Raw genomic sequence first — 20,146 nt, forward strand, 5'->3', positions numbered from 1 at the left:
AAAAGGGAATACCAGTTAACAAAACTGGCTTTGTGAATCAGCCAGTTTAAGAATCAGCTTCTCCCAAAAAAAGCAGAAACCAACAGCTGCAGTACACACTGGTTGTGACCAGCCAGCTCAGAGTCAGTCCCTGAAGTGAGGAGACTCTGAATCTCCTGTTTATAATTTTTCTCTTTTCCCTACACACTACTGCCATATAGCAGTAGTGCTTATATTCCAGCACCCATCTTGTGTATGTGTAGGTGAAAGACGCAGTGAAAACACCAAGTGTAAATCACTTCCTTACTATTTCACAACCAGAAAATCTCCTATTTATATATTTTTTTGAACAGAGGAGATTCTAATCTCCTGTTTTTTTAAATTTCCTTTACTCCCACACTATTGCCTAACAGTAGTACTGCTTATTTATTCCCCAGTACCCATGTCGTGTGTGCAGGTGTAGGACACAGTAAAGGACAAGTGAGTAAATCATTATTAATCTCCTGTTTATTTTTTTCTTAGAGCCAGCTCTCAGAGTGTCAGAGTGTCTGTTTTTTTTTTCTTTTCTCCCCCCACACTACTGCCTGACAACGGTAGTGCTTATTTTTTCCCCAGCACCCATTTCGTGTGTATGCAGGTGTAGGACACAGTGAAGAACAACAAGTGCATAAATCTTTATTAATCTCCTATGTATAAAATTTATACAAAAAATATATTTTTACATTTTACTTTACCCCCACACTACTGCCTAACTGCAGTAGTGCTTATATTTTCCCCAGCACCCATGTTGTGTGTGTGCGCAGATGTGAGACACAGTGAAAGACAACAGGTGTACAAATCTTTATTCAATTTCCCAGGGAGAAAGGAAACACCCAAGTGACCAGTGACAAGCAATACCCTTCTCATCAAAGGACATGCTACGTGATCAAAACGTGAAGGGGATGGCAGGGGTTAAATCAAAATAGAGTCAGAGGGGGTAAAATAAGACACCCACCTCACCCTGAACAGTTCGAGGGTTTTGGTAGACACTGCATGCTCTTTCTCAGGGACACCCGGGCTCAAACGTAACCACAGTAGAGGGGCAGGCAATCGGCCCGCTGCCTGGACCTGTTTGTGGCCAATTTGGCTAGGCCCAAGAGCAGACCCACGAGGAGATCCTCTGACCTACCTTCCCCCCTCTGTACCGGGTTCCCAAAGATAAGGAGCGTGGGACTGAAGTGCAACCAAACGCAGACGAGAAAGTTCTCTAGAAAACTAAAAAGGGAGTGCAAATTCCCACACCCAATATATACATGGTCCACAGCACCACAGGACAAGCAATTGGGCTGGGAGTCCATGAACCACTGCAATCTGCAGTTGCAAGGGATTGCTGCATGCAGCACCCTCCACCCCAGATCCCCAAGGGAAAGGGGGAGGACCCCCGCATGGAGAGCCCTCCACTGGGGATCCCCACTGCCCAGTGGCAAACGGGCATGCCAAGACGTGTCCAGGCGACGGATAATGGAAAAGCGGTGGACGGTGTGCAGCAGCAGTTGATACAGGGACCGCCATTTATGCCCCTAAATCCATTTGGCCCTCGTTCCAATCATTATATTGCACAACATTAAACATCTCCTGAATAAACCATGCATTATGACTAGAAATGTCTTTGTGCAAGTCTTCCCAATCATTTGTATATGATTAAGTGACCATGGGTCCAAAACTGAACATTCTAATTTGTCCCATAGCGGGAGAAGTCAGGTCTGACAGAAAACTAAATTAAGGAGTAGGCAGCAGGTTTCAGCTGTATAGAACAATGGAAACCAAAATCAAAGAGGTCAAAAAGGTACAGGAGGAGCCAGTTACAACCAGCCTAAGGTTTAAGTGTTGGAGGAGCTTCCATCAGAGTTTCTGGCACCTTGACTTCCAGCCAGCACCTGAGGAGGTGCACTTCAAACCACTTTGGCATGGCTACAGTGAAGGTTGTTCGAGTGAACCCAGTGGACCCTTTGGTCAATATGGTCATGAGAAGGGGTCAAAGGCTAGAGAACATTGGGAAGCAGGGATAAGAACACACACCTGGACACCACATCCTCAGTGTAAGAGATAAAGAGAGATTGAGAAAAAGAGAATGGCATCATTAAGGGTAGGACTCATCACTGAATGTCCCCAACTGGGAACATAATTGGCGATGCAAGGTGCCCACAAAGGAGGACCACGGCAGCCCCACCTATTCCAGATGCCATCACTATGAGTCAACCAAGGTCAAGATTTTGGGCTCAGAGCAGTGATGCTAAGTACAGAAGGAAATGATCCTCATACAGTAAGTGGAATACAAGTTAAGGACAAAGGATAAACTTGTTCTCAAAGTTGGACAGTACATGGTACTGGTCCAGGACCAAAATCAACGCCACACTGTCCAGGCTCATCAAGAGACAGAAACCATGAGTACAGAATTAACGAGTTTTGTTGGCATCCAGAAATGGGAAAAGACATCAAATGCAATGTCAAGAATTGTATTGCCTGTGCCAGAACAATCCAGGAAAAGATGTCAATAAGGGAGAATTAAGGCATACTAGGCCAGTAGCAGGACTGTGGACTGACCTTCAAATTGATGACATCAGCTTCCTACCACCTTATAAAGGGACCAGGTATATCCTGGTCATCGTGGACATTTTTGGTAAATGCACTGAGGTGTTAAAGTTGCAATAGGCATCTTAATTCAGCTCATTTTAACTAGATGGAGTCTTCCCCACAGTCTAAATTCGAACCAGTGAACCCATTTCTTATCCCAGGTAATGCTGGCGGTGATGAATACATTTGGCATCAGTCAAAGGTTCCACATCACCTACCATTGCCAATCCAGTGGGATTGTAGAAAGGATGAATTGCATCTTCAAAGGGAAACTGCTGAAGGTCATCCAGCAAAACAATTTGACCCGGAATGTAGTCTTACCCTTTGTCCTCATACCCATAAGGAACTCACCATCCAATTCAACTGAATTCACCCCCACCTTCTGATGGTCCATGAGAGATATCAACCTCTTAACAGGACTATGGTAGGTAGAGTCTGAGGTTGAAGCCCTCTGTCACAAGAAAACTGTACAAATTTTATTAGAAAATGTACCGGCTGCACACAAAGCAACATCCATCAGAATGGAGAAAAGGGAGCAAGGTATACTTTGATGGGAAGGTGAACCAGGTAGAATATGAGGCTGGGCAGTAGATAATGTTACAAATTTTCCAGCCAGGACAAATCCTATCCCCCCGCAGATATTCTGGTGCCCACTCGGTGGTGAGCAAAACCAGCCCATCCATGTGCAGAATTTTGTTCAATATAGGAAAAAAAACTGGGTGGTGCCACGTTAATCCGTAAAAGGCCACCAACTCCACGTAGTTCCAGGGAAACTGGGGGAAGTGAGCACTAACCGGAGTTCTCGATTAAACCTTGGACCAATAATTGATCCAGAGCTGAAAATGTCTTGCTGGAAAAGCGCAGCAGGTCAGGCAGCATCCAAGGAGCAGGAGAATCGACGTTTCGGGCATGAGCCCTTCTTCAGGAATGAGGAAAGCGTGTCCAGTAGGCTAAGATAAAAGGTAGAGAGGAGGGACTTGGGGGCGGGGCGTTGGAAATGCGATAGGTGGAAGGAGGTCAAGGTGAGGGTGATAGGCCGGAGTGGGGGTGGAGGCGGAGAGGTCAGGAAGAAGATTGCAGGTTAGGAAGGTGGTGCTGAGTTCGAGGGTTGGGACTGAGACAAGGTGGGGGGAGAGGAAATGAGGAAACTGGAGAAATCTGAGTTCATCCCTTGTGGTTGGAGGGTTCCTAGGTGGAAGATGAGGGGTTCCTAGGCGGAAGATGAGGCGTTCTTCCTCCAACCATCATGTTGCTATGGTCTGGGAATGGAGGAGTCCAAGGACCTGCATATCCTTGGTGGAGTGGGAGTGGGAGTTGAAGTATTGAGCCACAGGATGGTTGGGTTGGTTGGTCCAGGTGTCCCAGAGGTGTTCTCTGAAACGTTCTGCAAATAGGTGGCCTGTCTCCCCAATATAGAGGAGGCCACATCGGGTGCAGCAGATGCAATAAATGATGTGTGTGGAGGTGCAGGTGAATTTGTGGCGGATATGGAAGGATCCCTTGGGGCCTTGGAGGGAAGTAAGGGGGGAGGTGTGGGCGCAAGTTTTGCATTTCTTGCGGTTGCAGGGGAAGGTGCCGGGAGTGGAGGTTGGGTTGGTGGGGGGTGTGGACCTGACAAGGGAGTCACGGAGGGAGTGGTCTTTTCGGAACGCTGATAGGGGAGGGGAGGGAAATATATCCCTGGTTGTGGGGTCCGTTTGGAGGTGGCGGATGATACGATGTATATGGAGGTTGGTGGGGTGGTAGGTGAGGACCAGTGGGGTTCTGTTCTGGTGGCGGTTGAAGGGCGGGGCTCAAGGGCGGAGGAGCGGGAAGTGGAGGAGATGCGGTGGAGGGCATTGTCGATCACGTCGGGGGGGAAATTGCGGTCCTTGAAGAAGGAGGCCATCTGGGTTGTACCGTATTGGAACTGGTCCTCCTGGGAGCAGATGCGGTGGAGACGAAGGAATTGGGAATATGGGATGGCGTTTTTACAGGGGGCAGGGTGGGAGGAGGTGTAGTCTAGGTAGCTGTGGGAGTCGGTCGGTTTATAGTAAATGTCAGTGTTGATTCGGTCGCCCGAGATAGAAATGGAAAGGTCTCGGAAGGGGAGGGAGGAGTCTGAGACGGTCCAGGTGAATTTGAGGTCGGGGTGGAAGGTGTTGGTAAAGTGGATGAACTGTTTAACCTCCTCGTGAGAGCACGAGGCAGCGCTCTAGGAAGGGGAGGGAGGAGTCTGAGACTCTAGGAATGGGAGGGAGGAGTCTGAGACCCAATCCAAGTGGCCAATCCCAATTCAGCACCAACCCTGAAGTGAACGAGATAGTCAGACAGTCCACTGAAACAAGTGTCCTGCGCAGTGCTGTGGCCCAGTGACAGAGACAGCCCCTTTATGAAGGTAGTCTTTCCAAAGTTCCCACTGATTCATGTTGGAGAAGCAAGTCCCCTGCAGCCTGAGCCCTCCTACCTAGGCAGGGGGCCCGATTCACAGATATATACCCACCATTACACCCCAACCATGGTGCATCATTAATCCATCCTGGTCATAGAAGAACATTGCCATAACCTTCTGTGACCACTGTGGCTTGAATCTGCTAGTCCATCCTGGTTGTACAGGGTTACAGCACCATACAGTACAAGAGATAGCATCATTTTTGTCTTTTTCTGCCATCTTCATCCTTTAGCCATTTTCTCATTGTCCAAATTTTACGCACCCGAATCTCTGACAGTGCCACTGCACTGATCTGCTTTGGAACCAGTGTTGAGCCAGAAGTGACACCTGACATGCACCAAATTGACTGACAAAAGTAGAATTGGAAGAATTTGATAAAAGGAACTTATGGAAGGAGCTTGGATGAGGACTGGCCAAGCTCAGAGTAGGAAAAAATATCTCCACAGGTAGAGAAGAGTGGGGAGGAATCTAAATTTAGTCAGATATTACATGAGGATAATAATAGATGCTACCTTGATGCCTCCCAGTCATTCCTGTCCTTATTCAGGGAGGTCTTAGATAATAACTCGTGGGAGAGGCTGGACCAACCGTTATCTCTGGATGAGCTGACCAAGGCCCTTGAGTCCTTAGAAAACAATAAAACTCCTGAAGTGACAGCATACCAGATGAGTTGTATTCAGCTCTGTGGGACTTGATTAGCCAGGACTTGCTGGAGGTGTACGACAGTATGTTTCTGGCAGGTAGCTTGTGTACATCCATAAGGAAAGGTATCATCACCTTCATCTACAAGCAGAAGGGGGAGAGGGAGGAAATTAGAAATTGGTGACTAATTTCACGGTTGAATGCAGGCTACAAAATCCTATCTGAAGTCATTACTAATTAGGTCAGGTATGCCCTGGGACTGGTGATTTATCCTGACCAAACCTGTGGTATACTGGGCAGGATGGTCTCTGAAAGCCTCACGCTCCTCAGGGATACAATCACCTACGTACAGGACAGAGGCATGGAGGGCTGCCTCATCAGCCTGAACCGGGAGAAGGCTTTTGACAGGATTTCACACACCTACATATGGAACATGCTGAGTATTCTATATTAACTTCGTTTGTGCAGTCTCAATCAATGGGTGGGAATCAGAAAGCTTCCTGATCACATCTGGAGTCATGCAGGGCTGCCCACTCTCTCCTGCCCTGTCTGTGTATTGTATGGATCTTTCTGCTGAGTCCATCAGGAAGGATGTGAGCATGGAGGGGTTACTATTCTAGGCAGCAGAGGCCTGCAGATCAAAGTCCCCCTGTATGGATGATGCTTGATCCGCTGATAGTACGCAAATGCATAAGCATCTGTGACCAGTTCAAACTAGCCTTGGGAGCCAAGGTAACTCAAAGCAAGAGTGAGGCCATATTTCTTTGGGAATTTTTATCCCCTTCACTATAAGGTCAGATTACCTAAAGATGTTGGGAATGTGATTTGGAGGGGCCAGGGCGTACACAAAAGTTTGGGAGGAGAGTATCACCAAGGAGAGGCAGAAACTGAGCTTTTGGGAACACCACTCCCTCTTTAGTGCAAGTAAAAACCTGGTCATCAGGTGTGAGGTACTCTCTCTGTTGTTGTATATGGGACAGGTCTGGCCCATTCCCAGAACCTGCACTGTGGCAGTCATTCAAGCCATCTTCCACTTCATCTGGAGGTCTAGGATGGACCATATCCACAACAACATCATGTACTTCTCTAGATGAGGAGTGGAGAAAAGTACCAAATGCCACCCTTATCCTGATGGCCATCTTTGTGTGCAGCTGCATCAAACTGTGCATAAACTCTCAGTATGCAAACACCAAGTGTCACTATGTACTGAGATTCTTACCTGTCCCCGGTGTTGCGAAGGATGGGACTGGCCTCGTTGCCACAGAATACTCCCAGCAGTTGGACCTATCCATGTCACCTGTCCTTAGTGGAGAAATTTGCAAATAAGAACACCTTTGACCACAAATCTGTCAGAAAGTAGTCAGCAGGTAGCATCCTCAAGACCCTGCAGGAAAAGGAGAGGGTGGATCCTGTTGTGTGGTTCTCTGATCAGACTGTCAGAGTCATTTGGCAGATTACCTCATTGCCAGAACTTTCCAAAAGCAGACAAGCGAGGTCTTGGTGCTTGGCGAGAAGGCCACTACTGTGAAATCCTTCACAGAAATGTACAGCACAGGAATGGTCCCCTCGGCCTATGATGAATGCTCAGAATCTCTGCAACTGCGGGAGATAGAGAATTTCACACATCTCTGGTTGGAATGTGCCTTTGCAAAAGATGTCTGGAGAGGGATACAGTGTTTTTTTATTGAGGTGCATCTTGAGCACCTCCATGATACAGAGCTCTGTGCTCTGATGCCTGGGAAACACACTGAAACAAACATCAACTGCGCCTGCAGGACCATCATCTCAGTGAAAGACACTCTTTGGTCTTCCTGAAACTTGTTGGCCTTTAAGGTCTTTCTGTCGAATTACACTGGAGATATGTTCAGTTAGTGGATCCTCCCAGTGCCTCAAATGTATGTAAATAGAGACTTGTATAAGAAAGAAATGCCTTGGGTTTGTTTGTTCTACATATTTTAAGACTGAATCAAACTGCTCTTGTGATTATGTGTGCATATAAAGAATTTTATGAATATATATTTTTTTCAATTAAAAAAACCAGGACACAACAAAGATCAGAACAGCTTGCTAACAGAGTGTGACAGAAAGAAGCGGACCAAAGAATTTGATGAACCAGTGAAAATTGAGAGTATCTAGGAAGTATTCAAGTTTCTAAAGCATTGAGTAGTTACAAGTAAAGTTGTTGAAGTTAAAACTGTAAAAGTTTAATTCTTATCTTTGTTACCTTTGAATAAAGTTGCTCCATGGTTCAATGACTGCTGCCTCGAGCTACATACACGCAAAGGTATCTGGGTAAATTAATATCACATTGATTGCTCGGCGAGTCCACAAGGTCCAAGAGACACCCTGTCCTGGACAGCAGTACACATATCCTGGCTCCAGGTGGTTTGCTCCATCAGAGGCAGGTGAATATGGGGATGATGTTTTGCTGGTAATATCCTTTCTTAGAAGGTTAGAGCTGGATAAAGAATAAATTGTGAGCATGTGGGAAATGCTGACATGGTGTTTTTATTAAGGAATATTTTGTTAATAAGATCAACTTGAATTGTAAACCAAATTCTGTGTCCCTTTGTCCATTTCACTGACAAGAGCACTTGGGTAGAGGAGTTTTTGATATGTAAACTGGTTGAAGTGTCCAAAGCACTGAAAATCTAGTTTAACTTGCATCATGTTTTATTTAAATTTCCACTCTCTCTTTTCTTCCTTCCATCTTTCTGTCCTGGTATCTCTTGGCCTTCCTTTATATTTTTCCTGCTCATTGGAGTTTCATTTTTTAAAAAAAATTCTAACTCCCTTTAGAATTCCATCTCTAATTTTCTCATCTCCAATTGCCTGAACTGCAAATCAAGGTTCACTGACGCACCTGATGTACTATCTGTTCTACCTGGCCTCTCTATTTCCACTAAACTCAACTGTTTCATTATTAAATTGATAATATCTGCCTTGTTATCTTGCTCTGGCAACTATATTCCTAGTTTGTCTTTAGCCATATCCTGCAAATTTGTATCATTTCAAAACCATTTTTAAAAATTCCTGTGCCATCTTATATCGGAATACAAACCTGATTACCACGCTAAGGACCAAAATCCACTGTCAGACCTATGTTGTCTGCGTTTCAAGACCAAAGACAACCTCCCAATTACGTAATAGCACAAAGACCGACAGTCGAACCAAATCAGTCTTTCCATTTCTGTATTCACAACACAGTGAAATTAAAACCATGAAAGACGCTCAAAATCAACCCCAATGGTTCCTCAGTTGACATTTTGAATAATCAAAGACTTTGCAAATAATCAATTCTTGACAACTGTTTGTTCCTTAAACCAAAGACTTAGTAATTCATTAACAATACGATTACTTTGTTTAATTTTGCTCAACTAAAGTTATCTAGTTGGTCTACCCTTTAAACACAAAACACTTCATTTTTAGCCCCCTACACACAATAAATAGACAGACAAACACACTTAAGAGATAAATGAAACAACAAAACTGGCCAGATTATTTAACTGGTTTTTACAATGCATTGTTCCTCAACCATGGATGGTGGTTTCATTGTTGATTTCTGAAGCTGCGGTTGATCAGGGTTAGCTTTTCAGTTCACCCCAATAAAGACAGTAATACGGATAACTTAGGTTGTCGGTTGTCTTGCTGAGCTGGTGGGTTTGTTCTCAGATGTTTTGTCACCATGCTAAGTAACATCATCAGTGAGTCTGTGATTTGGTATTGATGTCCTGTCCCGCTTGCTATTTATGTCTTGATTTGCTGTGGTGGTGATATCATTCCCGGTTCTGTTTCTGAGAGGTTGGTAAATGGCGTGGAATTGGATGGATGCACTATCCCAGTCGAACTGGTGTCCCTCATCAGGGCAATGCATCTATCCTGGGACAGGTCAAACAAAGACACATGCAGAAATTCCTAGAGGCCTGGCATTCAAACCAGAACTCCATTAATAAACATATAGATTTGGACCCCTTTACCAACCTCTCAGAAACAGTGCTGGAATTGATATCACCTACCACAATAAACAGAGTTAGATAAATAGCAAGCAGGACAGCACACCAACACTTTATCAGAGGCTCACTGACGAGGTTACCTAGCATGGTGATGAAACCTCTGAGAACTAACTCACCAGCTCAGCGAGCTGAGCTACAAATCTTCTCCAAAATCTCGAACTGATAGTTTACCTTTCTATTCTCTGAGCTTCCAGGAGCTGTTCATGGGACAATAGACAGGAAGCTTTCAAATCTTTGTGCTGTAGCAACAATAGTTAGCCTGGGTTTTTTTAAAAATCACTGAAAAAACAGTTCTAAACCCGATCCAAACTCTGACCACTCCCTGAGAATCTCCCCCAGAAAGACCCAGTTACCATTCAACATCTGCCATCTTTTTAAACATAAGGTCTTTACCAATCTTGCTGGAACCAATTCCCAGGTACTGACCTCTTTAACAGCCAATTTTTCTGTCTGGTTAAACATAATGCTCTTTCCAGTGCTGAAACACCTGCAGAATCTCAGCCAAGTTACAATTAACTCTCAGGCCTGGTGTTAGGAATAAGCAAAAGCTTATTTGGTCTATTTCCTTTTAGTGCAGCTGTTAGCCGTGCTCCAAAAGTCATCTTTAGATCATAGTTTACAGCTCCAAGCCAAAGTTGATAAATGAATTAAGTTCAAAAATAGTGAAGTATCAGCGAGGGTTCTAACAACCATTCAGTTAGATTCAGATCAGGGACCCTATTTTACAGGGAAAATGATCAAGGAAGTTTATAAATGGCTCATTTATAACGCAGACATTCCACATTCCATATCATGCTCCATTTTGACAGCGCGGCGAGGAGAGAAGGTGGAGTGAAGCGAGAGCTGCTGGGTAGGTAAGGGCTTAATTTATATTTGGGCAGTGGTTAAACGTGTAGTACATGTGTAGTATCTCTGACCTGTCCCCCTCCTCTAACCAGAAGAAAAAGACTCAGTAAGGTAAGGCTTTTATTTTTTTCTTTATCTTTCTTTTTCATATATTTAAGTGCATTGTTTGGTTTTAGTTAGTTCATATAAAGCCAAGTTTACAATGGCAGGGGACCTCAGACCCATGGCACGTGCCTCTTGCTTGATGTGGGAGCTTAGGAATGTGTCTGACATTCCTGACTCTTACACTTGGAAGAAGGGTGTCCAGCTGCAGCTCTTGTTTGACCACATGACGTCTCTGGAGCTGCGGATGGACTCACTGTGGAGCATCCGTGATGCTGAGGAGGTCGTGGATAGCGTGTTTAGTGAACTGGTCACACCACAGATTAGAATTGCTGAGGGAGACAGTGAATGGGTGACCAAAAGGCAGAAAAAAAAGAGTATGAAGGCAGTGCATGTGTCCCCTGCAGTCATCTCCCTCCAAAACAGGTATACCGTTTTGGATACTGTTGGGGGGAGTTGGCTGACCAGGGGAGGGCAGCAGTTGCCAGGATCATGGCAAAGTGGCGGGCACTGCTGTTCAGAAGAGCGGGAAAAAGACTCGTAGGGCCATAGTCATAGGGGATTCTATTGTGAAGGGAGTAGATAGGCCGTTCTGTGGCCAAATACGGGACTGCCAGATGGTATGTTGCCTCCCAGGTGCTCGGGTCAGGGATATCACTGATCGGCTGCAGAGCATTCTAAAAGGAGAGAGTGAACAGCCAGTTGTCTTGGTGCATATAGGCACCAACGATATAAGTAGAAAACGAGATGAGGTCCTGAAAGAAGAATTCAGGGAGCTAGGAGTGAAGTTAAAGAGGAGGACCTTAAAAGGTAGTGATCTCAGGATTACTACCAGTGCCACGTGCTAGCCAGTGTAGAAATGAAAAAAATAGGCAGGATGAACACGTGGCTTGAGGGATGGTGTAGGAGGGAGAGATTCAGATTTGTTGGACATTGGGACTGGTTCTGGGGAAGGTGGGACTATTACAAAATGGACGGTCTATATCTGAACCAGACTGGAACCAATATCCTTGGAGGAGTTTTTACTACTGCTGTTGGGGAGGTTTTAAACTAATGTGGCAGGGGACTGGGAACCAGAAAAGAAAACAAGTAGGCAGCAGGGTGGAGAATGGAGACTGTAAGAATTATGAAGAAAGCATTAATAAAGGGAAGAGTAGGCAGAGAGCAGATGAGCACAAAAAAAACTGGTGGCTGAAACGCATCTACTTTAATGCAAGGAGTACAGTGTGTAAGGCAGATGAACTTAAGTCTTGGATTAGTGCCTGGGAGTATGACATTATTGCAATCACAGAGACTTGGTTGAAGGAAGGACATGATGATTGGCAACTAAATGTTCCAGGATATAGATGCTTCAGACAGGACAAGGAGGGAATTAAAGGGGAGGTGGAGTTGTATGGCTGGTCAGGGACGATATCACAGCTGTGCTAAAGGAGCACACTAGGGGGATCTTGGGTAGTGAGGCATTATGGGTGGAACTGAGAAATAAGAAGGGTGCAGTTACATTGTTGGGGCTGCATTACAGGCTTCCCAACAGTGAACGTAAGTAGAAGAACAAATAGGTAAACAGATTATGGAAAGATGTAGAGGCAATAGGGTAATGGTGATGGGAGATTTTAATTTTCCCAACATTGACTGGGATACACTTAGCGTCAGAGGTCTGGATGGGGTAGAATTTGTAAGAAGTGTCCAGGAGAGTTTTCTAGAGCAGTATGTCAATAGTCCGATGAGGGAAGGGGCCATATTGGACCTGGCACTGGGGAATGAGCCAGGCCAGGTGGTAAGAAGTCGCAGTGGGGGATTTCTTTGGGAACAGTCTCCACAATTCTGTAAGTTTTAGAACACTCGTAGATAAAGAAAAGAGAGTGGCCCTAAGGGAAGAGTACTAAACTGGGCCAAGGACAATTATATCAAAATTAGGTAGGAGCTGGGAAACGTGGATTGGTAAAAAATGTTTGAAGGGAAGCCCACATTTGATATGTGGGAGGCTTTCAAAGATAGTGCAGGATAGGCATGTCCCATTGAAGGCAAAGGATAGGAAGGACAAGATTTGTGAACCGTGGATGACAGGAGAAATTGTACGACTAGCCAAGAGGAAAAGGGAGGCGTACCGAAGTCTAGGCAGCTAAGAACAGAATGGGCCCGAGAGGAATATCGGAAGAGTAGGACAAGTCTTAAGCGAGGATTCAAAGCAAGTGGATAACAAGAGAAAGTATTGGTCCAGTAAAGGATAAACGAAGGAGGGCTGTGTTTCGAACCTGAGCGAATGGGTCAGATTCTGAATGACTACTTTGCATCAGTGTTCACTGAGGAGAGGAACATAATGAATGTTGAGATTAGAGATAGACGTTTGATTAGTCTGGATTAAATTGACATAAATAGGGAAGATGTGTTGGGCAGGATAGAGGTTAAGGTGGACACATCCCCAGGACTGGATGGGATCTATCCTGGGTTGCTGAGGGAGGCGAGAGAGGAAATAGCTGGGGCCCTGATAGATATCTTTGTGGCATCCTTAAATACAGGTGAGGTGCCGGAGGACTGGAGGATTGCTCATGTTGTCCCCCTGAACAAGAAGGGTAGTAGGGATATTCCGGGTAACTACAGACCAGTGAGCCTGATGTCATTGGTGGGAAAGTTGCTGGAGAAGGTACCAAGGGACAGGATCTATTTATATTTAGAAAAGAATGGGCTTATCAGTGATAGGCAACATGGTTTTGTGCGGGGGAGATCGTGCCTTACCAACTTAATAGAGTGCTTCGAGGAAGTGACCAAGTTGATAGATGAAGGAAGGGATATTCATGTCATATACATGGACTTCAGTAAGGCGTTTGATAAGGTTCCCCATGGTAGACTAATGGAGAAAGTGAAGTCACATGGTGTGCAGGGTGTTCCAGCTAGGAGGGTAAAGAACTGATTGAGCAACAGGAGACAGAGAGTAGTAGTTGAAGGAAGTTTCTCGAAATGAAGAAAGGTGACCAGTGGTGTTCCACAGGGGTCAGTGTTGGGGCCACTGTTGTTTGTAATATAGATAATTGATCTGGAAGAGAGCACTGTTGGTATGATCAGTGACACAAAGATTGGTGGAGTAGCAGAAAGCATAAGGGACTGTCAGAGAATGCAGGAGGATATAGATAGACTGGAGAGTTGGGTGGAAAAGTGGCAGATGGATTTCAATCCAGACAAATGTGAGTTGATGCATTTAGGCAAGTCTAATTCGAGAGCGAATTATACAATGAACGGAAGAGCCTTGGGAAAAGTTGATGGGCAGAGAGATCTGGGAGTGCAGGTCCATTGTACCCTGAAGGTTGCTGCACAGGTGGATAGAGTGGTCAAGAAGGCATATAGTATGCTTGCCTTCATTGGACGGCGTATTGAGTATAAGAGCTAGCAAGTCATGTTAAAATTGTACAAGACATTGGTTCGGCCGCATTTAGAATACTGTGTACAGTTCTGGTCGCCACATTACCAAAAGGATGTGAATGCTTTGGAGAGGATGCAGAGAAGGTTTATGAGGATGTTGCCTGGTATGGAAGGTGCTAGCTATGAAGAGAGGTTGAGTAGGTTGGGTTTATTTTCATTAGAAAAAAGGAGATTGAGGGGGGACCTGATTGAGGTTTACAAAATCATGAACGGTATAGACAGGGTGGATTGAGACAAGCTTTTTCCCAGGGTGAAGGATTCAATAATGAAAGGTCACTCTTTCAAGGTAAGAGGTGGAAAGTTTAAGGGGGATACATGCAGTAAGTACTTTACACAGAGAGTGATGGGCATTTGGAACGAGTTGCCAGCAGAGGTGGTAGAGGCAGGCACGGTAGATTCATTTAAGATGCATCTGGACAGATGCATGAGTAGGTGGGGAGCAGAGGGATACAGATGCTTAGGAATTGGGTGACAGGTTTAGACAGTTGACTTGGATCGGCTTAGCTTGGAGGGCCGAAGGGCCTGTTCCTGGGCTGTAAATTGTCTTTGTTCTATCTATAGCATTCAGGAATGTTGAGCTAAATAATCAAACTGTAAAGTCAAAGCTGTTCAGGATACCAGAAAAGGATGGGTGGATTTGTTACCTTGTCTTCTGAAGGGACTTAGGGCAATGCCCAGAAGAATGATTCCATATTAGATAATGATTTGAAGGTCTCTGAGCTTGCCAGTGAGTGCCCTAACAGGGAATGGGAGATAGAACCACTGAGTGAGTGGAATAGTTTGAGAGATTTGTACAAATTTCTAAACAGTTTAAGACAAGAGGCGGTTCATATGCGACATAGAAAGAATTGCTGTGACCGAACAAGTTAAGGTAGCTGGGACTGGGGAAAAGCTGATGGTTAAAGTAGCACAGACAAGTCTGGATTCCAATCTACATAAGGCCATATGAGATTGTCATGTCTAGTGAAACTAGTGACTGTGTGGACAGGAGAGGTGCAGCTGTAGCTCCTATAGCTCCAGAAGATCCTATAGTAACAAAACGAACTAGTGACCGACCAGTGACGTTGGAGGCGGAGGAATTAGGAGAATGAGATGGAGTTTTTGCAGGATACAGGTGAGAGGAGGTGTACTCTGGATAGTTATAGGAATCTATGAGTTTGTAGCAAATGTCCATCTGGAAACTAACCGGAGGTGGAAATGGTAATCGAGAAAAGTGTTGAGAAAGGGGAATGAGGTGTCCGAGATGGACCAAGTGAATTTGAGGGCAGAGTTGAAGTTGTGGGCGAATTCAATTAACTGCTCCAGTTCAGCCTGGGTGCACCTCCTCCCACCCAGTATCCTGCAAAAACTCCAATTCCTCCACCTCCACATCTGCTCAGACGAGGAGACATTCCACTCGCGAGCATCCCAGATGTCCAACTATTTTGAGCAACGCGCTTTTCCTTCCTCCGTCATCCAGACAGCCCTCCGCTGCACCACATCCATTCCCCATTCCACCGCTCTAAACTCGCCCCCCCTCCCAAATCAATAAGGACAGTCCCCCTTGTCCTCACCTACCATCCCACTGGTCTCTGCTTGCAACACATCATCCCCAAACACTTCCATGAACTCCAAATAGACCCCACCACCAAGAACATCTTCCCCTCCCAACCCCTCGCAGCCTTCCGCAAGGACCATTCCCTTCGACAGTCCTTAGTTCATGCCACCACGTTTCCCCCCGCCACCCCACCAAACACCCAACTACCTTCCCTTGCAACCAGAAAATTTGCAACCAGCCCCCCTCACCATCCAGGGCCCAAACAGCCCTTCTAGGTAAGATAGAGGTTCACCTGCCTCTCTTCCAACGGAGTTTACTGCATCTGGTGCTCCCGCTATGGTCGTCTCTACAATCGGGGAGACCGAACTGAGGGAACGGTTCACCGAGCATCGCGGCCAGGCCCAGAGGGACCGACCGGACCTCCCAGTCACCGCCCAATTCAATTCCCCCAACAACTCCCTTTTCAACATGACCATGCTTGGCCTCCTCCATTGCCAAAACAAACCACAGTGCCTACTGGAGGAACAACACCTTATCTTCCACCTGGGCACCCTACAGCCTGGACTCAACACTGAGTTGTCCAAGTTCAAATAACCTCCCTTCCCATCCCCTGACTCCCTTTTCAGCCCCTTCCCATCCGTTCCACTGTTCCCTGCCACCAACCAGATCCGTTCCTCCCATTGACCAACCCAGGTTTTCACCTATCCCCATTTCACCACCCTGCCCCCGCCTCCCCCTTTATCTGCACACACCCTCCCACACCCACCCTCAGCCCTGAAGAAGGGTTACACCTGAAACATCAACTTCTCCACCTCCTGATGCTGTCTGGCTTGCTGTGTTCTTCCAGCCTCCTGCCTGTCTACTTGGATTCCAGCATCTGCAGTTCTTTTTTGTCTCCACTGGAACACTTGAAAGTGATTTGAGAACAGGCTGAAGAGGTCCATAGATTATATTTCACACTTCACCAACAAACTTGAACCTTAAAAGGACCAAATTGATCAAATTGATGCTTGTACATGGTGGGAGGGTTTGTGGAGCTCAAATGCATTCATCGGTTACGTATCGTCTCCCATGCCTTAGTTATAATCTAAATGGTATTAGCAATTTTTTGCACGAGAAAATCCCACAAGAAGTGGCAGTGGAAAGTTGGATTTAGAAAGTGCAGTAATAGGCTAATGAACTATGTGTCTGGGATAATTGATCGGTTAATACAGGTGGTCTGGCCCTCTCACCTTTACGCCCCTTAGCTGAGTATCTGCCCAATATCAATGATGGCAGAGAATAAAGCAAATGGTTGGTCAATATCTGTTGGGCTTTTGGCCAAAGGGCTGAAAGGAAGGGCTGTAAGTGGAAAATACTGGTACGGTATGGATTAACCCTCCATGAATTTATTTGGGAAAGATTGATAAAATCTTAAGGCAGGGTAAGCAATAACATTAGAAAGAGGCAGGAAATTTAGTAAGATTAATCTAATTAAGTAAGAATATAATTATGTCATTGACAATTATATGATTCATTTTATTCTTATTCTAAAAGGTGTTGCCATGTTAAAAAGAATTAAAACACGTAAGCAAGCTCAAATTGCTGCGGAAATAGTAAGCTCAAATTGCTGCGGAAATAGTAAGCTGTGAGACACAGTTATAGAGACTTCAAGGCTGAGAGGTCTTACAGAGGACAGAAGATAGGTGTCGTAGATTAAGAGCAGAATCTTTAGGTACACTTGCTATTTATGATACGTAGAAAACAAGTTATTTGTCTGCACCAGACCATTCCAGAATGCAAGTAATGAGACTCACAATGGACAAATATTTGACGTTGCTCTCTGGTTGACAGAAGGTTACCCGAGAATCCTCTCTTTCCCAAGATAGGCTCAACAAACAATTGTTAAACCTGTAACACAGACTCATGTGATTATTTTGTAAAATAACCTTCTTCAACAGGCGCTGATGAGTAATATTCAACAAAATTGACATCAGCCAGGACAAAGCAGCCTATATATCAACTTCAGCACTCACTTCTTTCCCCACAATACACTGTGGCAGCAGTGTATCATCTACAAGATGCAGACACTCAAGCATCTTTCTTTGGCAGCACTTTTTAAACCAGTGATGGCCACCACTTTAAAGGATAAGGGCAGCAGATGGATGGGACCACCAGCACCTGCACATTTCCCTCAAAACCACATACCATTCTGACTTGGAACAATATTGCCATTCCTTCACTATCCCTGGGTCAAAATCCTGGAACTCCCTTCAAATAGCACTGTGGTGGTACCAATGCCCAAACGACAGCAATGGATCAAAAAAGCAGCTAACCATCACCTTATCCAGCAAATTTAGGTACAGACCAATCTGCTGTCCCAGCCACTCTTGTACACATCAAATGAAAGAACGTTTTAAAGTATGTTTATGGACTCATTACACACAAGCATGCCTATTTTTCAAAAGACAAAAAGGCAGCTTACCTCCCACACTTCATCTCTCCAAAAGGATTCACATGAAATCCAAAAGAATTGCATTGAGAACAGACCTGGTTGAAACCTGGTTTAATCTCTACAAATCAAATTTCACAAACCATCATACATCACAGCAAACATCTGGGTAAAAATTTCATATACATAGAGAAGATGAGACAGAATTAATCACTTACAAAAAAATGGAAGTTGCTGACAAAGCTCATCAGGTTTGGCAGCGTTCATGAAGAGAAATCAAAGATAACAATACGGGTCTGGGGACAAGGTCAGATTGGGATGTCAGGTCAGCATGAACAACTTGGATGAAGTATCTGTTTCCATGAAGTATCACACTTGTAAATTATCGGCAATCACTGCCCCCAGCCAATTACCCCAGTCCCACCAGCCAATTACCCCAGTCCCACCAGCCAATTACCCCAGTCCCCTCTCAAATATCCTCTGTCCCAACTGTCAATTGCTCCCAGTCCTCCTGCCAATTACCTCCAGTGCCATCTACCAATTACCCCTAGTCCTACCTGTCAGTGACTCCTCGTCCCACCAGTCAAATACCCCCAGTCCCACTTCCAGTCCCCCAGTTCCCGCCAATTAACCCCCAATTCCATCTGTCAATTACCCATCCCCATCAGATCCCCCCCCCCCTCCTAAATCCCATCTGTCAGTTACCCCCAAACGCTCCGCCTTTGGAATGTGTGGTTGAACCAATCAGGGCCGCGGAAACGCCGTTATGACGTGTCATTGAGGCGGAGGCGCGCTGCCTGGGGCCGAACGTCACAGATCGGGAGCGCGCGGCGGGGGTGACGCGGTTGTTGGGAGCGCGCGGCGGGGGTGACGCGGTTGCCTGGAGCGCGCGGCGGGGTGACGCGGTTGTTGGGAGCGCGCGGCGGGGGTAACGCGGGTGCCTGGAGCGCGCGGCGGGGGTGACGCGGGTGCCTGGAGCGCGCGGCGTGCTGCTGGCGGCCTGAGCCATGGCTGCGGACTGGGACGAGATCCGGCGGCTGGCAGCTGATTTCCAGAGGGCGCAGTTCGCGAGCACCGTGCAGAGGTACCGCTGTGCCCCAGGCCGCTGCTCCCTTCCAGCAGCACAGGTCCCTCTCTGTCACTGACTCCCCTTCCCCCAGTAACTGCAGGCCCCTGGACACAGCTCCCCTTTACCTGAAGGCCTCTCCCTGTCACCAGTTGGGAGACTGTCTCACTGAACTTTTGTCTGGTTTATTGGTTATAACGCAGGGCCTGAAAGGTATCGCGCTGCTTGTCCCCCTCATCTCAGTTTGTTTGAGGTTCATTGACCAGTGTGGAAAGTCCAGCACAACCTCAAAGCTCTCAGTGAGCCTGAACTGCCTTAATGGAAGTGACAGCCGTGTCTTAAATTGTAACTGTTGTCTCAAACCCTGTAGAATAAGGCAAAAATGTGAATGTTGGCGCGGCATAAATTAATTTGGAGTTTATGTCGCACCATATGTCAGCTGGGGTAATTCAAATTTCTTGGATACGTAATAGCAATTCGTGTTCATAAAGTCTTTGACATTTTAAAAGACGCCGTGGAATTTCACAAGTATGTTACAGCAGAAAGTATGACACGAAAATGTGAAAACAAAATCTGAACAGGTAACTGGTCAAATAGGTTTTATGCAATGCACGAAAGGAACAGGTGAGGTGCAGATTTTCACCTGTTAGCGTCCCAACAGCTGAAGGTATAAAAATAAAAATCGAGATGTGCATGAGCCATTGGGGCACAGATAGTTTAGTGAATTGTGGAGTTAAAGATGATTGGAGAGGTAGGAAGCAGTGAAATCATGGAGGGACTTGCAATCAAAATATTGCTGGTCCAGTAACCAGTCTAGGACAATTAGCACAGAAGTGGCAGATGAATGAAACTTAGTGCGATTAAGGTTATAGGCAGCAAAGTTTCAGTTCAAGCTGATGAACGGTAGAAAGTGAGAGATCAGAGCTGAAAATATGTAGCTGGAAAAGCGCAGCAGGTCAGGCAGCATCCAAGGAACAGGAGAATCGACGTTTCGGGCATAAGCCCTTCTTCAGGAAGGGCTTCAGATTCCTGAAGAAGGGCTTATGCCCGAAACGTTGATTCTCCTGTT

At 45.8% G+C, this 20,146-nt stretch overlaps 1 protein-coding gene and 1 long non-coding RNA gene across 3 annotated transcripts in view; one reads left to right on the forward strand and one right to left on the reverse strand.

Annotated features, from left to right (window-relative positions):
* Window positions 1–640: 640 nt before the first annotated feature.
* Window positions 641–18,538, reverse strand: LOC122546663 (uncharacterized). Of its 2 annotated transcripts, none has more exons than XR_015753866.1 (4): window positions 18,230–18,538; window positions 7,890–8,123; window positions 6,885–6,967; window positions 641–5,806 (listed from the first exon to the last, which is right to left on the reverse strand). It is a non-coding gene; the product is annotated as an uncharacterized LOC122546663 (long non-coding RNA). The 2 variants fall into 2 exon arrangements; XR_015753867.1 differs by lacking the exon at window positions 18,230–18,538 and adding an exon at window positions 18,045–18,208.
* Window positions 18,539–18,938: 400 nt separating this feature from the next.
* ufl1 (UFM1-specific ligase 1) overlaps window positions 18,939–20,146 on the forward strand; it is a 62,318-nt gene continuing 61,110 nt past the window's right edge. The window contains exon 1 of the mRNA XM_043685304.2: window positions 18,939–19,095. Within this exon, the coding sequence (XP_043541239.2) occupies window positions 19,019–19,095 (77 nt within the window). The 5' untranslated portion in view covers window positions 18,939–19,018. The remainder of the gene's footprint in view (window positions 19,096–20,146) is intronic.

This window comes from Chiloscyllium plagiosum, unplaced genomic scaffold, assembly GCF_037043375.1.
Source record: "Chiloscyllium plagiosum isolate Xiang-an unplaced genomic scaffold, Cpla_swu_hap1 HiC_scaffold_3, whole genome shotgun sequence".
Taxonomy (NCBI): Eukaryota; Metazoa; Chordata; class Chondrichthyes; order Orectolobiformes; family Hemiscylliidae; genus Chiloscyllium; species Chiloscyllium plagiosum.